The 17,689-nt window shown below is 43.3% G+C and overlaps 1 protein-coding gene across 1 annotated transcript; it reads left to right on the top strand.

Annotated features, from left to right (window-relative positions):
• Positions 1-9: 9 nt before the first annotated feature.
• On the top strand, positions 10-17,389 carry haus2 (HAUS augmin like complex subunit 2). The gene is made up of 7 exons (XM_060828719.1): positions 10-90; positions 955-1,061; positions 4,043-4,147; positions 5,561-5,630; positions 10,974-11,106; positions 12,390-12,498; positions 12,800-17,389. The coding sequence occupies exons 2-7, from the start codon at positions 972-974 to the stop codon at positions 12,914-12,916; spliced, it is 624 nt and encodes a 207-aa protein (XP_060684702.1). The 5' UTR covers positions 10-90; positions 955-971; the 3' UTR covers positions 12,917-17,389.
• The last annotated feature ends 300 nt before the right edge of the window (positions 17,390-17,689 follow it).

The raw sequence follows: 17,689 nt of genomic DNA, 5'->3' as shown, positions 1-17,689 counted from the left end.
GTCACTTGATCTGTGTGGGGGGTGGGGCCACGCTCGGACCTTTTCGGTCAGCGCGTGAGATCAGATGTGACCTCATCAGCGCGCGACGCGGTGAGTAACGGCCTGAGCGGGAGAACAACATCAACCGCTTGCTTCCCCCTCTAAAACCACTGATACCCGTCCCTATACTCACCACCCACCACCTCCCCCTGACACCACCCCGCCGCCCTCCCCAACACTCCCATATCACCCCCTCAAACAATATTACCCCACCCCAAATGACAGGCCCACCTCAAGCCATCCCTTTCCACCAGCACCTTTTACCCCCTCCCCCCCAAGTCCTTTCTCATAACTTCCATCCCACAAACCATCAGCCGCCCAACCATCCCATTCCCCATCGATAAAACCACATGTCTCTGACAGCACCCCCACCCCCCTTCAAACAAACGCCTATCCTCACAATAGGCCCATTTCCATCCACCTCACCTCAAAAACTAAACTGTTCCTGCTAGCATACACCACCCCTTCTCTGCCTCCAATGCTTCATAACTACTACTACACTTGCTCCCACCTTCTATGAACCACTCAAATTCCCTCTCCACCCCCACCCAGCACTCATCCAAAACCACCAGCTGCATTAAACCCCTCCAAACACTGGGCAAAAGTGAGGACTGCAGATGCTGGAAACCAGAGTTTAAATTAGAGTGGTGCTGGAAAAGCACAGCAGGTCAGGCAGCATCCGAGAAGCGGGAAAGTTGACATTTCAGGCAAAAGTCTGCCAACACTACCCAATCCTTCCCCCCCGCCCCCCCCCCCGTTTGGAACTTGTGCTGATGATCTCACCCTTTGTGTGAGCAAGACACTTAAGTTCATACAAGTGCATAATAAAGGGAAATCTTGCTGCAGACACCTTGCAGCGAGTCTCTGACTGTGCTGAAATTTTGAGGTTATTTCTTTCTGCAATCTCTCTTTCAGCCTATCTTCAAGTGAGAATGCAGTCTTCAAATCCATGGGAGCCAACAGTTGAAAACCCAGCAGCCCGATTCCTTGAGAGGTGTATTGGAAAGGGATTACTGACACAGGTATGGCTGGCTAAGCTAGGGACCAGTTTAATATATCTTGTGCTTTTTACTGCCCATATATTTATTCATTTTCTGTTTTTTAAAATTAGAATTGTTTCATTGGCCGTACTCATCTATGCAGCTGTCCTTGACTTGAGCCTAGTCGATAACTGGGAAATCTAATCTAAACCTGTCTCTTTGATGGATGTTCCATTGCCCTGATGTTTGCTTGCATTGACACCACTTCCACTCTCAGTAGAATCGCTCAAAGAAAGATTTTTATTTCTATAACTTTTTTCATGACACCCTTTGTTTTCCAAAAAAGATTCATGAAACACTTTTGAAATTTTGGAGCCTAAGAAATACAATTCTCATTTCCACACAGCAAATGACCACAGACAACAATCTGATAATGACCAATAAGTTTTTTTCATTTGACAGAGGGATGAATATTAGCCAGGACACTAAGGAGAACACTCTGCTCTTCATTGTAGTCGTGACCAAAACACTCTAGTATACTCAAGAAGGTCTTGGTTTTAATGTCTCATTTGAAAGAAACTACTCCTGACATTGTGCTTCCACTCAGTGCTGCATTGCGATGACCGTCTGGATTACCTGCTTGAGTCTCTCAACAGGACTTGAGCTTACTATTCTCTGACACAGAAACACACATGCTATGCCTCAGAAACATGGCTGACTTGGGCTCTAATGGTCATTGTAGCAGGAATCCTGCAAAGTCAACCTGGCTGTGATCAGACATTGAACTTATGTCAAAAAGTGTGAAGCTGGAAAAGCTCAGCTAGTCAGGCAGCATCCGGGGAGCAGGAGAGTCGATGTTTCGAACATAAACTCTTCATCAGGAATAAGAAGGGCTTATGCTCAAAACCTCAACTCTCGCTCTTGGATATTGCCTGACTGGCTGTGCTTTTACAGCACCACACTTTTTGACTCTGATCTCCAGATCCGCAGTTATCATTAGGTCAACCTAGAATGCTGATGGATTATAAAACAAGCTACATCTCAACCCAGATCCTCAGTTGCTCAAGCATGCATACTTGTCGAGTCATAGATTACAAAAACAGACCCTTCAGTTCAACTTGGCCATGCCAACCAATTTGACTTTGTCCCATTTGCCAACATTTGGCCCATATTCTTCCAAATTCTTTCTAATCATATACCCATCCAGATGAGCTCCAGACATACGTGAAAAAGTTGTCCCTCAGGTCCTTTTTAAAGCTTTCCCCTCTCACGTTAAATCTGTATCCTCTAGTTTTGGACTTGTGCACTCGAGTAAAAAGACCTTGGCTATTCGCCCTATCCATGTCCATCATGATCTTATAAACTCCTATAAGGTTACTCCTCAGTTTCACTCCAAGGGACAATAACCCTAGCCTAATCAGCCTCTTCTTATAACTCAAACTCTCCAGTCCTGGCAACATTCTTGTAAATCTTATATGCAACCGCTCAAGTTTAACAACATCCTTTCTCTAGAAGGGCAACAAGAATTGTGCACAGTATTTCAAAAGTGGTCTCACCAATTCATGTACATTACGGTGTCTCAGGGTTAGCACTAATGTCTCACAGTGCCAGGGACCTGCGTTCGATTCCAGCCCTGGGCAATTGTCTGTGTGGAGTTTGCACATTCTCAATGTGTCTGCGTAGGTTTCCTCCGGGTCCTTGTTTTCTCCCACAATCTAAAGATGTGCAGGTTAGGTGAATTGGCCATGCTAAATTGCCCATAGTGTTCAGGGATGTGTAAGTTAGGAACATTAGTCCGTGGTACACGTAGACTAATAGAGTAGGAGGAATGGGTCTGGGTGGGTTACTCTTTGGAAGATCGGTGTGACTTGTTGGGCCGAATGGGATTCTATGATCTGCAGTGTGACATCCCAATTTCTATACTCAATTTTATGGCCAATAAACGTAAGGCTGCCAAACACCACCATCACCACTCTGTCTACCTGTACTTCCACTTTCAATGAACTATGCATGTGCACCACGAGGTCTCTTTATTTGGCAACACTCTCCAGGGCCTTACCATTAACTATACGGGTTCTGCCTTGTATTGCCTTCCAAAGTGCAACACCTGACATTTATCTAATAGATGCAAGTAAATCTATTGTAATTGTAGTTAGAAGTTATGCGCTTGTTTTTTTTCCCCAAAACTGACATAGGTTACCTTTTTCTCCTGTGAAACAGGACACTTTGGATTTAAACAAGGTCCTGCCACACCTCAGCCCATTGGCCCATCTGACCAAGGTCCTGTTGTATTCTGGGATAACACCTTTACTGTCCATTACAGCATCTATTTTGGTTTCATCTGCAAACTTACTAGCCATACCTCTGATATTCACATCCAAACCATTTACATAATGATGAAAATCAGTGGACCCAAAACTGATCCTTGTAGCACACCACTGGTCACAGGGCTCCGGTCTGAAGAGCAACCCTCCACCACACCTTCTGTCTCCTACCTTCAAGCCAATTTTGTATTCAGTTGGCTAACTCCCCCAAATCCCGTGTGATCTAATCTTACTAAGCCGTATACCATTGCTACAGTAAGGATTGCTCCTTAGCCATCAGAATTGACTTGCAGAGTCAATTTTAAGCTTTCTCCTTTCTAGATAAGTTGCCTATGCTGAGTGAAACAAGGTTTCTCACTTGAGTCCTAATCTCTAAAATGATGAAAGGCCTTCCAATAGCTGATCTTTTCGTCCTATCCTTGACCCACCACTCCCTTAGTCCTGTCTCCTCTCTCAGCCTGTAGACTAAGTAGTAGTGCTTAGTGGCATATAAAAGACTTTATAAAATAAAAGCTTACCTTCTGATTTCTACTCAGTTCTGTATTGTGAAACGTGAGTATAATTTGTCGTTATTTCTAACATTATATTTGGTGGCTTTAGAAAGATGCACGTAAATCTATTGTAATTGTAGTTCGAAGTTATGCGCTTGTTTCGTTCCCCAGAAACTGACGTAGGTTACCTTTTTCCCCTGTGAAACAGGACACTTTGGATTTAAACAAGGTGGAGTTTGGAAACACAGTGCTATTTGTTGAACGCTTCAGACTAATAGATGAAATTTCACACACCAGGGCAGAACTTGAACAGGTTTGTAACCTGAGTATCTTGGACATTATAAGTCTAGATAATATAATTCTTCACTATGTAAAGGGCAAGAAGGAGCCAAACAAAGCAGCATTTGAATTTGTGCAACTTGTGTCCCAAGATATTTTGCAAGAAGGGTAGCTTTTTAAAAAAAACTCTTGGCAGTGGTTTTGAGACCATACCACAAGGGGACAAGGGGGTGTTTTATTCATTCATGGAAAGTGGTCTTCGCTAGCTGTGCCAGCATTTGTTGTTCTTGAGAAGATGGTGGTGAGCTGCCTTTGCGAACCACAACGGTCTGATTGGTATAGCTCCCACCCACCATGCTGTTAGGGAGGGATTCCAAAAGCAACAGTGTACTCCTGCTTATTATGCACTAACAGCAGTAGTATTTGTTTATACAAGATCTTATTTAAAGGAGCACTCTGATATGTTCCCATCGGTGAATGTAAGGAGGGTGGGCACAGAGCCAGGAAGGAAGATGAGCTATAATGAAAACTTTTGTGAAACACTGAACTGTTGGCTTAGATTTCATATTGCAAATCTCTGCAATCTTTTGGCTTGGGCAAGCCTGCTACCCACCAAGTGACCGTTGACTTCTACAGAGAAAGATGGGAGAACTGAGGCATGAACAAGGCATGAGTCAGGAGTGTGGTGGAATACTCCCCACTTGCCTGACAGCTGTAGCTCCAACAACACTCAAAAAGCTTGACGTCAATCCAGGATAGAGCAGCTCAGTTGATTGGCACCACATCCATAAGTATCCACCGCCTCCATCACTGACACTCAGTAGCAGCAGTGTGTATTATCTACCAAGATGCACTTCAGAAATTCACAAAAGATCTTTAGACATCACCTTCCAGACCCACAATTGCTTCCATCTTGAAGGATAAGGGCAACATGTGCATGGAAACATTGCAAGTTCTCCTCCAATTCACTCACCATCCTGAGTTGAAAATATCACTGTTCTTTCACTGTTACTGGGACAAGATCCTGGAATTCTCTTCCTAAGGGCATCGTGGGTCTACCTACAGCACACAAATTGCTATAGTTCAGTAAAGCAGCTCACCAGCACCTTCTCAGTGGTAACTAGGGACAGGCAATAAATGTTGGCCAGCCAGCGATGCCCATGTCCCACAAACGGATTTTTAAAAATTTACACTGGGTCCTCTTAACACTTACTGATTAGCATGTTAGCTTCTTGTTGTTCAAAATTCCATGATGCATTCCTTTACCAGCCAAGGCAGAGTCAATGTGTTAAAGCTCTAGAATCTATATAGGTTACAGGAAAGCTGAATCATACAAGGTTTTGATAATGCGATTGTAAGTAAACTAAAGGTGAAACATTTATCTGTTCTCTCTCCTACATTGATTGAGTGCCATGCTCTGTTACTAACATTTCTTCACTTCTATCAGAAATCTCTAGAGTTGAAGCTGCTGAAACTGCAGAATGACACAGCAGATATTGCCCACCCAGTGTGTTTGGGTAAGTCTGTGGTTAATTTTGTGCATGTGAAGTAGTAATGGGAACAGGTAGTTTGCTGGGTGGAGTTGGCATATTGTTTTTAAGTAGAAAGTGAGGACTGTTGATGCTGGAGATCAGAGTCGAAAAGTGTGGAGCTTGAAAAGCACAGTAGGTCAGGCAGCATCCGAGGAGCAGAAGAATTAATGTTTCAGGCATAAGCCTTTCTTTAGGTAATTTGGGCGGGTGGGGGTGGCTGAAGCTGAGATATAAATAGGAGGGTAGGTTCCTCCCCTTCCACCCCATTAGTCTCCGGAGACAGTGCATCATGCTCTGCCATTTCTGCAAACTATAATCAGACCACACTGCCAGAGAGATATTTCCATCCCCACTCCTATCAGCATTCCACAGAGACCATTCCCTCTGTGACTCTCTGTTAAGTTCAAGTTTCCCACCAACCCACCCTCCACTCCTGGCACCTTCCCTTGCTGCCACAAGAGATGTAAAACCTGTGCCCACCTCCTTCACCCCCACCTCACCTCTAATGAAGGCCCCAAAGCATCATTCCATATCTGACAGATTTTCTAAACACCTCATCTAGTGTCCCTTACTCTCGATGTGATCTCCTCTACACTGGGGAGCGAGGATGCCAATTCGCAGAACGTTTCAGGGAACACGTCTGGGAGACATGCACCAAACAATTCCAACACAATGTGTCCTTGGTGGAGTGGGAGCTTCCCCTCCCACTCCACCAACGATATGTAAGTCTTGAGCCACTTCCACTGCCGAATCCAAGTCACCCAACGACTGGAGGAAGGATACCTCATCTTCACCTTGGGACCATTCAACCACATGTAATCAATGTCAATTCTACCAGTTTTCTCATCTCCCCTCCCCCACCTCATCCCAGATCTAACCTTCCAACTCGGCACTGTCCTAACTGTTCACCTTCTTTTCCGCCTATCTGCTCCACCCTCCACTCCAACCTATCACCATCACTACCCCCCCAAACTGCATCTACCTATCGTCTTACCAGCTGTCTCACCCCCATCCTCCTCTTTATCTCTCAGTCCCTGCCCCCATCCCACATTCCTGATGAAGGGCTTATGCCTGAAATGTTGATTCTGCTGCTCCTCAGATGCTGCCTGACTTGCTGTGCATTTTAAGTGCCACACATTCTTTTAAGACATTGTAGTGGCATGTAGGCCTGACTAGAGAGGATCTCCTCCCTCTTGGAAATTGGTTGAGATTTTAATGCTACATTATTTTTGTGGAATTTTGTGAACTCTCAAATGACCAGGTTGGTTGAATTATGTTTCATGACCTGCACTGAGGGAGTTGAATTCAGATTGCTAATCTAATACTAAACCACGAGTCTACTGTACAGGTATTTCTTTAATATTGTGATGGTTGTGTTCTTATGCAATCCAGCACTATATAAAAATTGTGCAATAAAGATAGCATTTAGTGTTGGTATTGCAGTCATGTTAGAACCAAAACCTGTTTTAAACTAGGTTGGAAGCTCAGAGTTAGAACAAACAGAGTTGTTGTCTCTGGTTTGTTACCTGTGCCACGTGATAGAGAGTCGAGGAATAGGGAGAGAGAGCAGTTAAATGCGTGGCTACAGGGATGGTGCAGGAGGGAGGGATTCCGGTTTCTGGATAACTGGGGTTCTTTCTGGGGAAGGTGGGAACTCTATCAACAGGATGGTCTACACCTGAACCTGAGGGGCACCAGTATCCTTGGGGGGAGTTTTGCTAGTGCTCTTTGGGGGCGGTTTAAACTAACTCTGCAGGGGCATGGGAACCTAGACTGTAGCTTTAGGGTGCAGGACCTGGAGATTAGGGAGGTTAGGAACATGGCATCAGTCTCGAAGGAGGGTGCCTGTAAATACGAAAGTGGCTTGAAGTGTGTATACTTCAATGCGAGAAGTATACGAAATAAGGTAGGTGAACTTGCAGCGTGGGTTGGTACCTGGGATTTCGATGTTGTGGCTATTACGGAGACATGGGTAGAACAGGGACAGGATTGGCTGTTGCAGGTTCCAGGGTTTAAATGTTTTAGTAGGGTCAGAGGTGGGGGTAAAAGAGGGGGAGGTGTGGCATTGCTTGTCAAAGATAGTATTACATCGGTGGAAAGGACGATGGATGAAGACTCGCCATCTGAGGTAGTTTGGGATGAGCGTGGAAATAGGAAAGGTGAGGTCACCCTGTTAGGAGTTTTCTACAGGCCTCCTAATAGTCCTAGAGACGTAGAAGAAAGGATTGCGAGGATGATTCAGGAGAAGAGTGAAAGTAATAGGGTGGTTGTTATGGGGACATTAACTTTCCAGATATTGACTGGGAAAGCTATAGCTCGAGTACGTTAGATGGGTCGGTGTTTGTCCAATGTGTGCAGGAGGGTTTCCTGACACAATATGTAGACAGGCCAACAAGAGGTGAGGCCATACTGGATTTGGTTCTGGGTAACGAACCAGGCCAGGTGTTAGAATTGGAGGTAGGTGAGCACTTTGGGGACAGTGACCACAATTCGGTGACTTTTACTTTAGTGATGGAGAGGGATAAGTGTGCACTACAGGGCAAGAGTTATAGCTGGGGGCATGGAAATTATGATGCGGTGAGGCATGACTTAGGATGTGTGGCTTGGAAAAGTAGGCTTCAAGGGAAGGGTGCAATTGATATGTGGAGCTTATTGGGCGATTGAGAGTTATAAGGTAGCCAGGCAGGAACTAAAGAGAAAGCTAAGAGCAGCAAGGAGGGGACAGGAAAAGTCCTTGGTTGGTAGGATTAGGGAAAACCCAAAGGCTTTCTATAGGTATGTCAGGAATAAAAGAATGACTAGGGTAGGAATTGGTCCAGTCATGGATAGCAGTGGGAAGTTGCGTGTGGAGGCTAAAGAAATTGGGAAGACACTGAATGAATGCTTTTCGTCAGGTTTCACTCAGGAACAGGACGTTGTTGCCGATGTGAATATTGAGTCACAATTAATTAGAATGGATGGCTTTGAGGTATGTAGGGAAGAGATGTTGGAAATTCTGGAAAGGGTGAAAATAGCTAAGTCCCCTGGGCCTGATGGCATTTATCCTAGGATTCTCTGGGAAGCAAGGGAGGAGATTGCAGAGCCATTGGCCTTGATTTTTATGTCCTCGTTGTCTACAGGAATAGTGCCAGAAGACTCTGGTTCCCTTGTTCAAGAAGGGGAGTAGGGACAGCCCTAGTAACTATAGGCCGGTGAGTCTCACTTCTGTTGTGGGCAAAGTCTTAGAGAGAATTGTAAGGGATAGGATTTATGAACATCTTGATAGGAATAATGTGATCAAGGATAGTCAGCATGGTTTTGTGAATGGCAGGTCGTGCCTCACAAACCTTACTGATTCTTTGAGAAGGTGACTAAGGAGGTGGACGAGGGTAAAGCGGTAGATGTGGTGTATATGTATTTTAGTAAGGCGTTTGATAAGGTTCCCCATGGTAGGCTATTGCAAAAAATAGAGGTATGGCATTGAGGGTGAGTTGGAGGTTTGGATTAGGAATTGGCTGGCTGGAAGAAGACAGGGTAGTAGTTGATGGTAAAGGTTCATCTTGGAGTGCAGTTACCAGCGGTGTTCCACAAGGATCTGTTTTGGGACCATTGCTGTTTGTCATTTTTATAAATGACCTGGAGGGGGGGCTAGAAGGTTGGGTGAGCAAGTTTGCGGATGATACGAATGTCGGTGGAGTTGTTGACAGTGAGGAAGGATGTGGCAGGTTACAGCGGGATATAGATAAGCTGCAGAGCTGGGCAGAAAGGTGGCAAATGGAGTTCAGTGTAGCTAAGTGTGAAGTGATTCACTTTGGTAAGAGTAACAAGAAGATGTGGTACTGGGCTAATGGTCGGATACTTGGTAGTGTGGATGAGCAGAGAGATCTTGGTGTCCATGTACACAGATCTCTTAAAGTTGCCACCTAGGCATATGGCGTACTGGCTTTTATTGGTAGAGGAATTGAGTTCCGGAGTCCTGAGGTCATGTTGCAGTTGTATAAGACTCTGGTGCGGCTACATCTGGAGTATTGTGTGCAGTTTTGGTCGCCATACTATAGGAAGGATGTGGAGGCACTGGAACGGGTGCAGAGGAGGTTTACCAGGATGTTGCCTGGTATGGTACGAAGATCGTATAAGGAAAGGCTGAGGCACTTGGGGCTGTTTTCATTGGAGAAAAGCAGGTTTAGGGGTGACTTGATAGAGGTGTACAAGATGATTAGGGGTTTAGATAGGGTTGACCGTGAGAACCTTTTTCCATGTATGGAGTCAGCTATTACGAGGGGTGATAGGTATAGGACAGATGTTAGGGGTAAATTCTTTACTCAGCAAGTCGTGAGTTCATGGAATGCCCTGCCAGTAGTGGTGGATTCTCCCTCTTTATGGGCATTTAAACGGGCATTGGATAGACATATGGAGGATAGTGGGCTAGTGTAGGTTAGGTGGGCTTGGATCGGTGCAACATCAAGGGCCTGTACTGCGCTGTATTTTTCTATGTTCTATGTAAACGTCTGCTTTAGAAACAGCATTACCAATTTGTCAATCATGTTACAGCCAATTTACGTTGATGAAACACATTTTATAGCAGAACAAGCTGGCAGGTGGGACTGGATTGGGTTGGGATATCTGGTCGGTATGGATGAGTTGGACCGAAGGGTCTGTTTCCATGCTGTACATCTCTGACTCTAAGCTGTGCGCTGCACCTCTATCAAGTTCTGTTTCTAGTACATAGCCCAAATGAACAGTTTTTTGCATTGTATGTGGGATATTCTGCTGTCAGATGCACCAATGTGGATACTAAGCGCTTTAGGGAGTGTGTGAATCTGAGAGATGAGGAATTGAACAAGCTAGATCCAAGAGTCCAGCTGTGTTTATCCCTTCCAATGTGCTGGGTGTACTTTAGATTGGGTTAGGTTCCCTACCTAACCTGTGGAAACAGGCCCTTCGGCCCAACAAGTCCACACTCACCCACCGAAGAGTAACCCACCCAATGAGTTTAGCAGAATTTGCTGTGGATCATGTGCAGAAATTTCCAAACTTTTCAAATTCATCATGTCTGCTTGTGTTGAGTTAATCAGCTTTATTCCTGAACCAAACAGGGGGCAAATCAGGATCCTGCCCTTGATCCTTGGTGAATGACCTGCCAATTCTCAATGAAGAAAGACCATTTAGCTGAGTTGCCATGTGTAAAATGCTATTCGGTGTGAATTAACATTTTTAAGAATGGGGAGATACTTGTAGGAGTGGAGAGACACTGCACTGATTTGGTGCTATGTTGTTATGTACACCGCGTGTCAGGTGTTCAATGTTGTGGCATTAAATGTTTAACACTTCTCTCTCTTATATTGCTAGCTGAGAAGTACAGTCGGCTTCAGTCAATGAACAGCCACTTGGAAGCGATCTTGCAGGAGACAGTGTTGCTGAAGCTGCGGTTAGTGCAGCCTATTTGCCATCAGTGTCTACCTGTTGAAGCCAATTGTCACAGGTGAGCTGGACATATCCCAGCTGCAACTGGGTTTAGCAGTGTCAGCACCATGGCAATTAAATATAATTAGGACATATAAAATCCTTCCACATCTCAAAACCAATTTCTGCAGGAAAACCAATTGCATTCTGTGGCGTTAGACTGTGGATTCTGCAACAAGTAATGTCAGTCAGATTTTAATGAGGTTTTTGGATGGTGTTGCAATTTTTGTTGAGGTAAAGTTCCTGATAGGTTAGAGTGAATTTGGGCTGGGAGAGAAATGACTCATTGCTCACATTATTATTCTTCCCTTTCTGTAGAGATTTGGTATCTACCCAATCAACGTGACACGGCTCAGTGGTTAGCACAGCTGCCTCACCATACCAGTTCGATTCCAGTTTCTGGCGACTATGCGGAGTTTGTACATTCTCCCGTGTCTGCATGGGTTTCCTTCCATAATCTAAATATGTGCAGGTTAGGTGGATTGGCCATGCTAAATTGCCCATAATGTATAGGTTAGGTGCATTAGTCAGGGGTAAATGCAGAGTAATGGGGGAATGGGTTTGGGTGGGAAATTCTTCACAGGGTCAGTGTGGACTTGTTAGGCCGAAGGATCTATTTCCACACTAAGATTCCAAGAAGATTCTAAGAATCTTAAGAACATTTCCACTCGTGCTATGGAAAGAACAATCTGAATCTCCTTTTGGAGTGCATTCTGAGAAAAATCAGATTAGTTGTAAGTCAGTTTTGGCTCAGCTGAGAGCACACAGCTCACTGAGTCAGGTGATTGTATCTTGGAGCCTCACTTCAGCGTGACTGCCACTCAGTACAGCACTTGCAGAATTGAACTAAAGTGACCTCAACCTGTCATCATCCAGCAACTTTCATGTTTGGATGTTGCCATTACTAAAACAGATTAACTCATCAGGATGAGCTTTATGACACTTTAAATACTCCTTTGGGTGGAAAGTACTTTCGAGCATCCTGTGGTCATGAAAAGTGCTACTTAAATGCAAGTCTTTCTTTAAATAGTAATAAAATTTTATCTAAAACCCCAAAAGTGTGAGAGAGCTGGGTAAAAACAATTAACATAAGGTGCTAGAATGAGAGATTACTCATATGAAGGGGTCTGGGTTATAAAGGAAAGATAGTAATGTTGCGCACTTGGGGGAGGAGGGAAGACGTGTTGCTGAGTAATGATGTGAGACAGCCAGATTATTGTCAGTAATGTTCCAAGCTTGAATCAAGCCTAAATGCTTTGTTGCTACTTTCATCTCCCTGCTAATCACATTAATGTTTCCTAGGTATGTCTCTGAAATCCTGCCCATGATGGTTAATTTCATTGAGAAACTGGACTCCAATCTGGAGCTGATAAATACCATTCCTCAGGTGACCAAGAAAGTAAAGATAATGGTAAGTACTCTATCTGATCCTGTGTTTGGTGAGGATCTAGGAGAAGTCTACTTTCTGTTTGGACTGAGCTTTACTTTTGGTGTAAGAGGAGGTTGATTTACTCTGTATCAGTCCCTCTTCTGTGTGTGTTTGGGGACCATGTTGGTGCTCTATTCTGTGTCTATCCTCATGTTGTACCTGCCTTTGCATTAGAAATAAAACAATTCAGTTCTCTATCTCTTTATGTTGATCCATTTGTGATAAGTAGAAAGAGAATTAGTTTAAAAAAAACTTTTTTTTAAACCATCTGTTTTTTATTTAGGAAAATCTTGTTGCCAAAATGGTATCCGAGATACTGGAGCTGAAGGAACTGTTGGAGTTGATCATGAGATGGAGAGAGCAGCAGAAGACTGAACTTGAACATCTGGGAAGTAAATGATGACTGCTTTTGGGCTGTGAGATCAGAATTAAGCCATTCGTTATAAGAATTTTTTTTTGAATTTCTAGATTTTAATGTATAAATTTCTTGTGGGTAATCTTGACAGCAGAAATTAACCAGTGGTTGTGACTGCTTCCTTGTATCATTGATTATGGGAAGTATCCAGGTCAACTTTCTGAGTTAAACCACATTGCTGAAACGACTGACTTGACTACCCTCAACAGTCACAAGCTAATATGTCAGCAATGGACCCTTGGTCATTCCCTATGGAAAATAGCAGGCTGGCACATTTTATTTGGCAGAGCTATGCCTGAGATTGCGCAGGTAGTGATTGCTTTATGGGCATCTTTTCCTGGCAACCTTTACTGCTATGGTAACTCATTCAAGTAAGCAATCTTCGTATCAGCCCACACAAACATCAGTAGAGCTGTTACACAGGGGCAGCCAAGTCCAATTTTGGCCTTGCCCAGTGTTCTGCCCTGTAGTTTCCAGCAGGAATCAATGAATCGTGATGAGGAGCCGACCCAAGGCTGATGCTTCCCAGCCTTCCCCAAACAGGAATGAAACCCAGAACCTTCTGTCAGTGGCTTTGCTGCACTAGGGAATGTTATCCCAGGCAAATAGTGGATCGGTAGGAAGGTGTTAATTGATTCCAAGTGGACACTGCATTTCATCAGGGAAAGCAAGCCCAAAACATACCCAAAGATTAATCTTTTAGTGTTGAGTTGTACTAACTTATTGAATGTTATGCTGTCAATGACCTTGCCTCAAAGGATAACATTTGCACACAATCTTGTGTATTAAAAAATTGGGTACAGTGATGCTTTTTTGTGAAATTTGTTTTACCATATTGAGGCAATAAAAAAAATTTACAAATGTAAATTAGCAAACAGTGCACTAACTGTAAGCATATGATCAGTGGAGCGGCCACAAGGCGTCTAGTGTTTGAAATTCTTATCTCTCCAACCTTCTACCAATTACCAGGTCGAAATCAGAAATGTTTTGATATGTACCATTGGCTTGGATAGGTGCAGTTGGAACAATACATCTCATGCTTTTGACACCCTCTGGGATGTAGGAGTTTGCTGAATCAACAACTTTGTTTACTGATGTGGAAACACCATTAGCTTCAATCTTTGACCCCTTCAGCGACCCCCCCCCCCCCCAATTTGCACAGGAGTTTGATTTGGACATATATCATTGTTCCTTTATTGCTGCAAGCAGAATACTGGCAACTTGTGGAAATTTCCAAAAAAAAAAGGAACTAGACAGCAGGCAAGTGTGGCTGTTGTACAGATCTCTGAAGTCTGAATGTTAACCACCTCTGGAACCACAAATCAATACTGCAAATGTAGCAGAAAAATTTGAGGGATGGCTCAAACAAAAAATGTTTGATAATTGTGTGGAAAATGCTTTTGACTAGGGTTGCTGTGAATGGACAGAAATACATAACGGGAATGAGTAACCGCCCAAGATATTTGCAAGGATGTTACCAAGACTGGAGAGTTAGAGTTCAAAGGATAGGTTGGGACTTTTTTTTTCCCTGGAGTGTTGAAGGGTGACCTTCTAGAGATTTATTAAACCATGAGAGGCATAGGTAAGGTGAATGGCAAAGGTTTTTCTCCTAGGGTAAGAGTTCAAAACTAGAGGGCATAATTTTAATGAGGGGGGAAAGATTTAAAAGGGATCTGAGGGGCAACGTCTCACCATGTTACATATATGGAATGAACTGCCAGAGAAAGTGGCAGATACAAGTACAATTACAACATTTAAAACAAATCTGGACAGCTACATAAATAGGAAATTTTTAAAGGGATATGGGATATGGAGTTTAATTTAGATTTAGTGGGAAAGTAAATATTAACAGGACTTATACACTTAATGGTGTGGTCCTCAGGAGTGATGCTGAACAGAGACCTGGCTGAACAAAGAGTTCATAGATCCTTGAAAGTAGTCACAGGCAAATAGGATAGTGAAGGTGTTTGGTATGCTTTCCTTTATTCGTCAGATTAAGTATAGGAGTTGGGAGGTCATGTTGCAGCTGTGTGGGATGTTGGGTTCAGCCACTTTTGGAATATTGCATGCAACTCTGGTCTCCTTCCTATCAGGAGGAAGTTGTGAAACATGAAAGGGTTCAGAAAAGATTTACAAGGATGTTGTCTGGGATGGAGGATTTGAGCTATAGGAGAGGCTGAGGCTATTTTCCCTGGAGCATTGGAGGTGGAGGGGTGACAAAGTCTTTCCCTGAGGTGGGGGGAGTCCAGAATGAGAGGGCATAGGTTTAAGGTGAGAGGAGAATGATATAAAAGAGACTAAGGGGCCTCTTTTTCATGCAGAGGGTGGTGTGTGTTTGGAATGAGCTGTCAGGAAATGGAGGCTGGTACAATTGCAATATTTAAAAGTCATTTGGATGGGTATATGAATGAGGGGTTTGAAGGGATATGGGCCAGGTGCTGGAAAGTGGGACTAGTTTGGTTGGGATATCTGGTCAGCCTGGACAAATTGGACCGAAGGATCTGTCCTTTCTGTACATCTCTAGGACTCCGACCAAACACAGGCAACAGGCACCTTGGGAAACCAAGTTGGCACAGATGAGTTGTGTTGAAGGGTCTGTTTCCATGTTGTATGATTCTTTGACTTTGACACAGGTATGGGAAATTATAGGTTATGGTTTATTTTTAAAATTCACCCATGAGATGTTTGTGGCAGTGGCTCGGCCAGCATTAATTACCCATCCCTATTTAGCTTTGAGAAGGTGGTGAGCTACCTTCTTGGTCCACTGAAGTGTATTTTGTGTAGTTAGTATTTGGGAAGTCTTTAAAAACCAGCAGAGAATTTTTTTTAAATAAAAGCAATGAGAGTAGATGAAATATTAGAGTAAACCAGCTAATAACAAACAGGAGACTGCAAGAGTTTTTAAAAAGTATATAAAAGATGAGGCAAGACTAGACATTGGACTGCTGGAAAATAAAATTGGAGCAGGAGTAATGGGAAACAGAATGGCAGAAAAATGGATTAGGTACTTTGCATCTGTCTTCAGAGTGGAAGAAACCAGTAGTATATCAGAACTGAGAATTTAGGGAACAGAGGAGAGTAGTGGCCATCACTAAGTTGGTGGCTCTGGGAAAGCTGAAAGGTCTGAAGGTGAATAAATCTGCTGGGATTCTGAAAAAGATAACTAAGAAATTTGTGAAGGTGTTGATGATCTTTTATGAATCACTTGAGTCAGTGAGGGTCACAGAGGGCTGGAAATGGCTAATGGAGCACCTGCTTAGGGAGGGAGGCCAGTTAGCCGACCTTGGTCATTGGTAAGATTTGAGAGTCAATTATTAAGGGTGAAGTGTGTGGTAAAATAGGGCTGAGTCAACACTGCTTTGACAAGGGGAGGTCATGTCTGATAATGTAACAGGGTATTGTTACTAAGTTTGCAAATAATGCAAAAATAGGTGGAGAGGCAAGTGTTGAAAAAGCAGGGAGGTTGCAGAAGGACTTGAACAGACTGAGCAGAGTAACAGCAGATGGAATACAAGGTGGGAAAATGTGAGGTTATGCAATTTGGTAGGAAGAATAGAGGCATAAATACAGAAAAGCAGCAGAAATCTGAAGCACAAAACGACTCGAGTCCTTGGTTTAATATTCTCAAGTTTAGCATGCATGTTTGTTTGGCAATTAGGAAGGCAAATGCAGTGTTAACATTTCATTTCAAGAGGGTGAAAACTGTTAGGGATGTATTGCTGAAGCTCTATATGGCTCTGCTTTGGGCCTAAAATTTTAAAAAAAGAGGATGTTCACGAGTCATTTCAGGAATGAAGGAGTGGTCAAGGATTCTGTATCTGTACTCAAAGGATTTTAGAAGGACAAGGAGGGGCTTCATTGAAACTTGCAGAATGCTGAGACCTAAATAGAGTGGACAGGAGATGATGTTTATACCAATAGAAGAGACTAGGACCCGAGGGTTCAGCCTCAGAGTGAAGGGAAGACTTAAGAATGGAGATGAGGAATTTCTTCAACCAGAGGGTGGTGACTCTGTGGCAGTCATTGCTGCAGAAGGCTATGGAGGTCAAGTCATTGAGTGTCTTTAAGATAAATAGTGGAGTTGTTAAACAGTAAGTGATCAAGGAATACAGGAGAATGGGATTGAGAAACATTAGCTGAATATGGGCTGAATGGCCTATTTCTACTCATAGCTTATGATCTTCTAAATCCTCAACGGGTGGGATTTTGAGGCTTTGAACCCACTGACACTAAAGTAACAGCAGTATATGTTCAAGTCAGGATGGTGAGTGGCTCAGTGTGAAACTTGCTGTAATGACATTCCACCAAGTGCAACCAACTTCTGCAAAACTGGATTTCCAAATCAATGAAAACAAACCAATACTTAAGAACACGTATGTCACAAATCAGTGTGCCTGGCTAATTTATTGTTCAGCATTAAGTTTTGCATTAAATAAAATCAAACATGTTTAACTTAAATTCTTGTTTTAAGGGTTTGTGGGAGAGGGGTGACCTCAAGTGGAATGGTTGACGACCTCTGATTTATAACATGACTATGGTATTTCAAGCAAATGCTTTTGAAGCACATATTTAGGAGCAGAAATTCATTTTTTTAAAACTACAAACTTAATGACATTTTGGGAAGCAAACCTGCCATCCTTAAGTAAACTACTTGGTTCTCAAAATGACAGATTCGTGGTCACTTTTACCAGTGTGAACATTTTATTCCCCTGTTGCATAAACTGGATCGGATTTGTGAATTTGTATGATGGGAATCTA

Source organism: Hemiscyllium ocellatum, chromosome 8, assembly GCF_020745735.1.
Source record: "Hemiscyllium ocellatum isolate sHemOce1 chromosome 8, sHemOce1.pat.X.cur, whole genome shotgun sequence".
NCBI lineage: Eukaryota > Metazoa > Chordata > Chondrichthyes > Orectolobiformes > Hemiscylliidae > Hemiscyllium > Hemiscyllium ocellatum.
The sequence above is the reverse complement of the archived record's forward strand: the minus strand, read 5'-3'. Positions and strand labels throughout refer to the sequence as shown.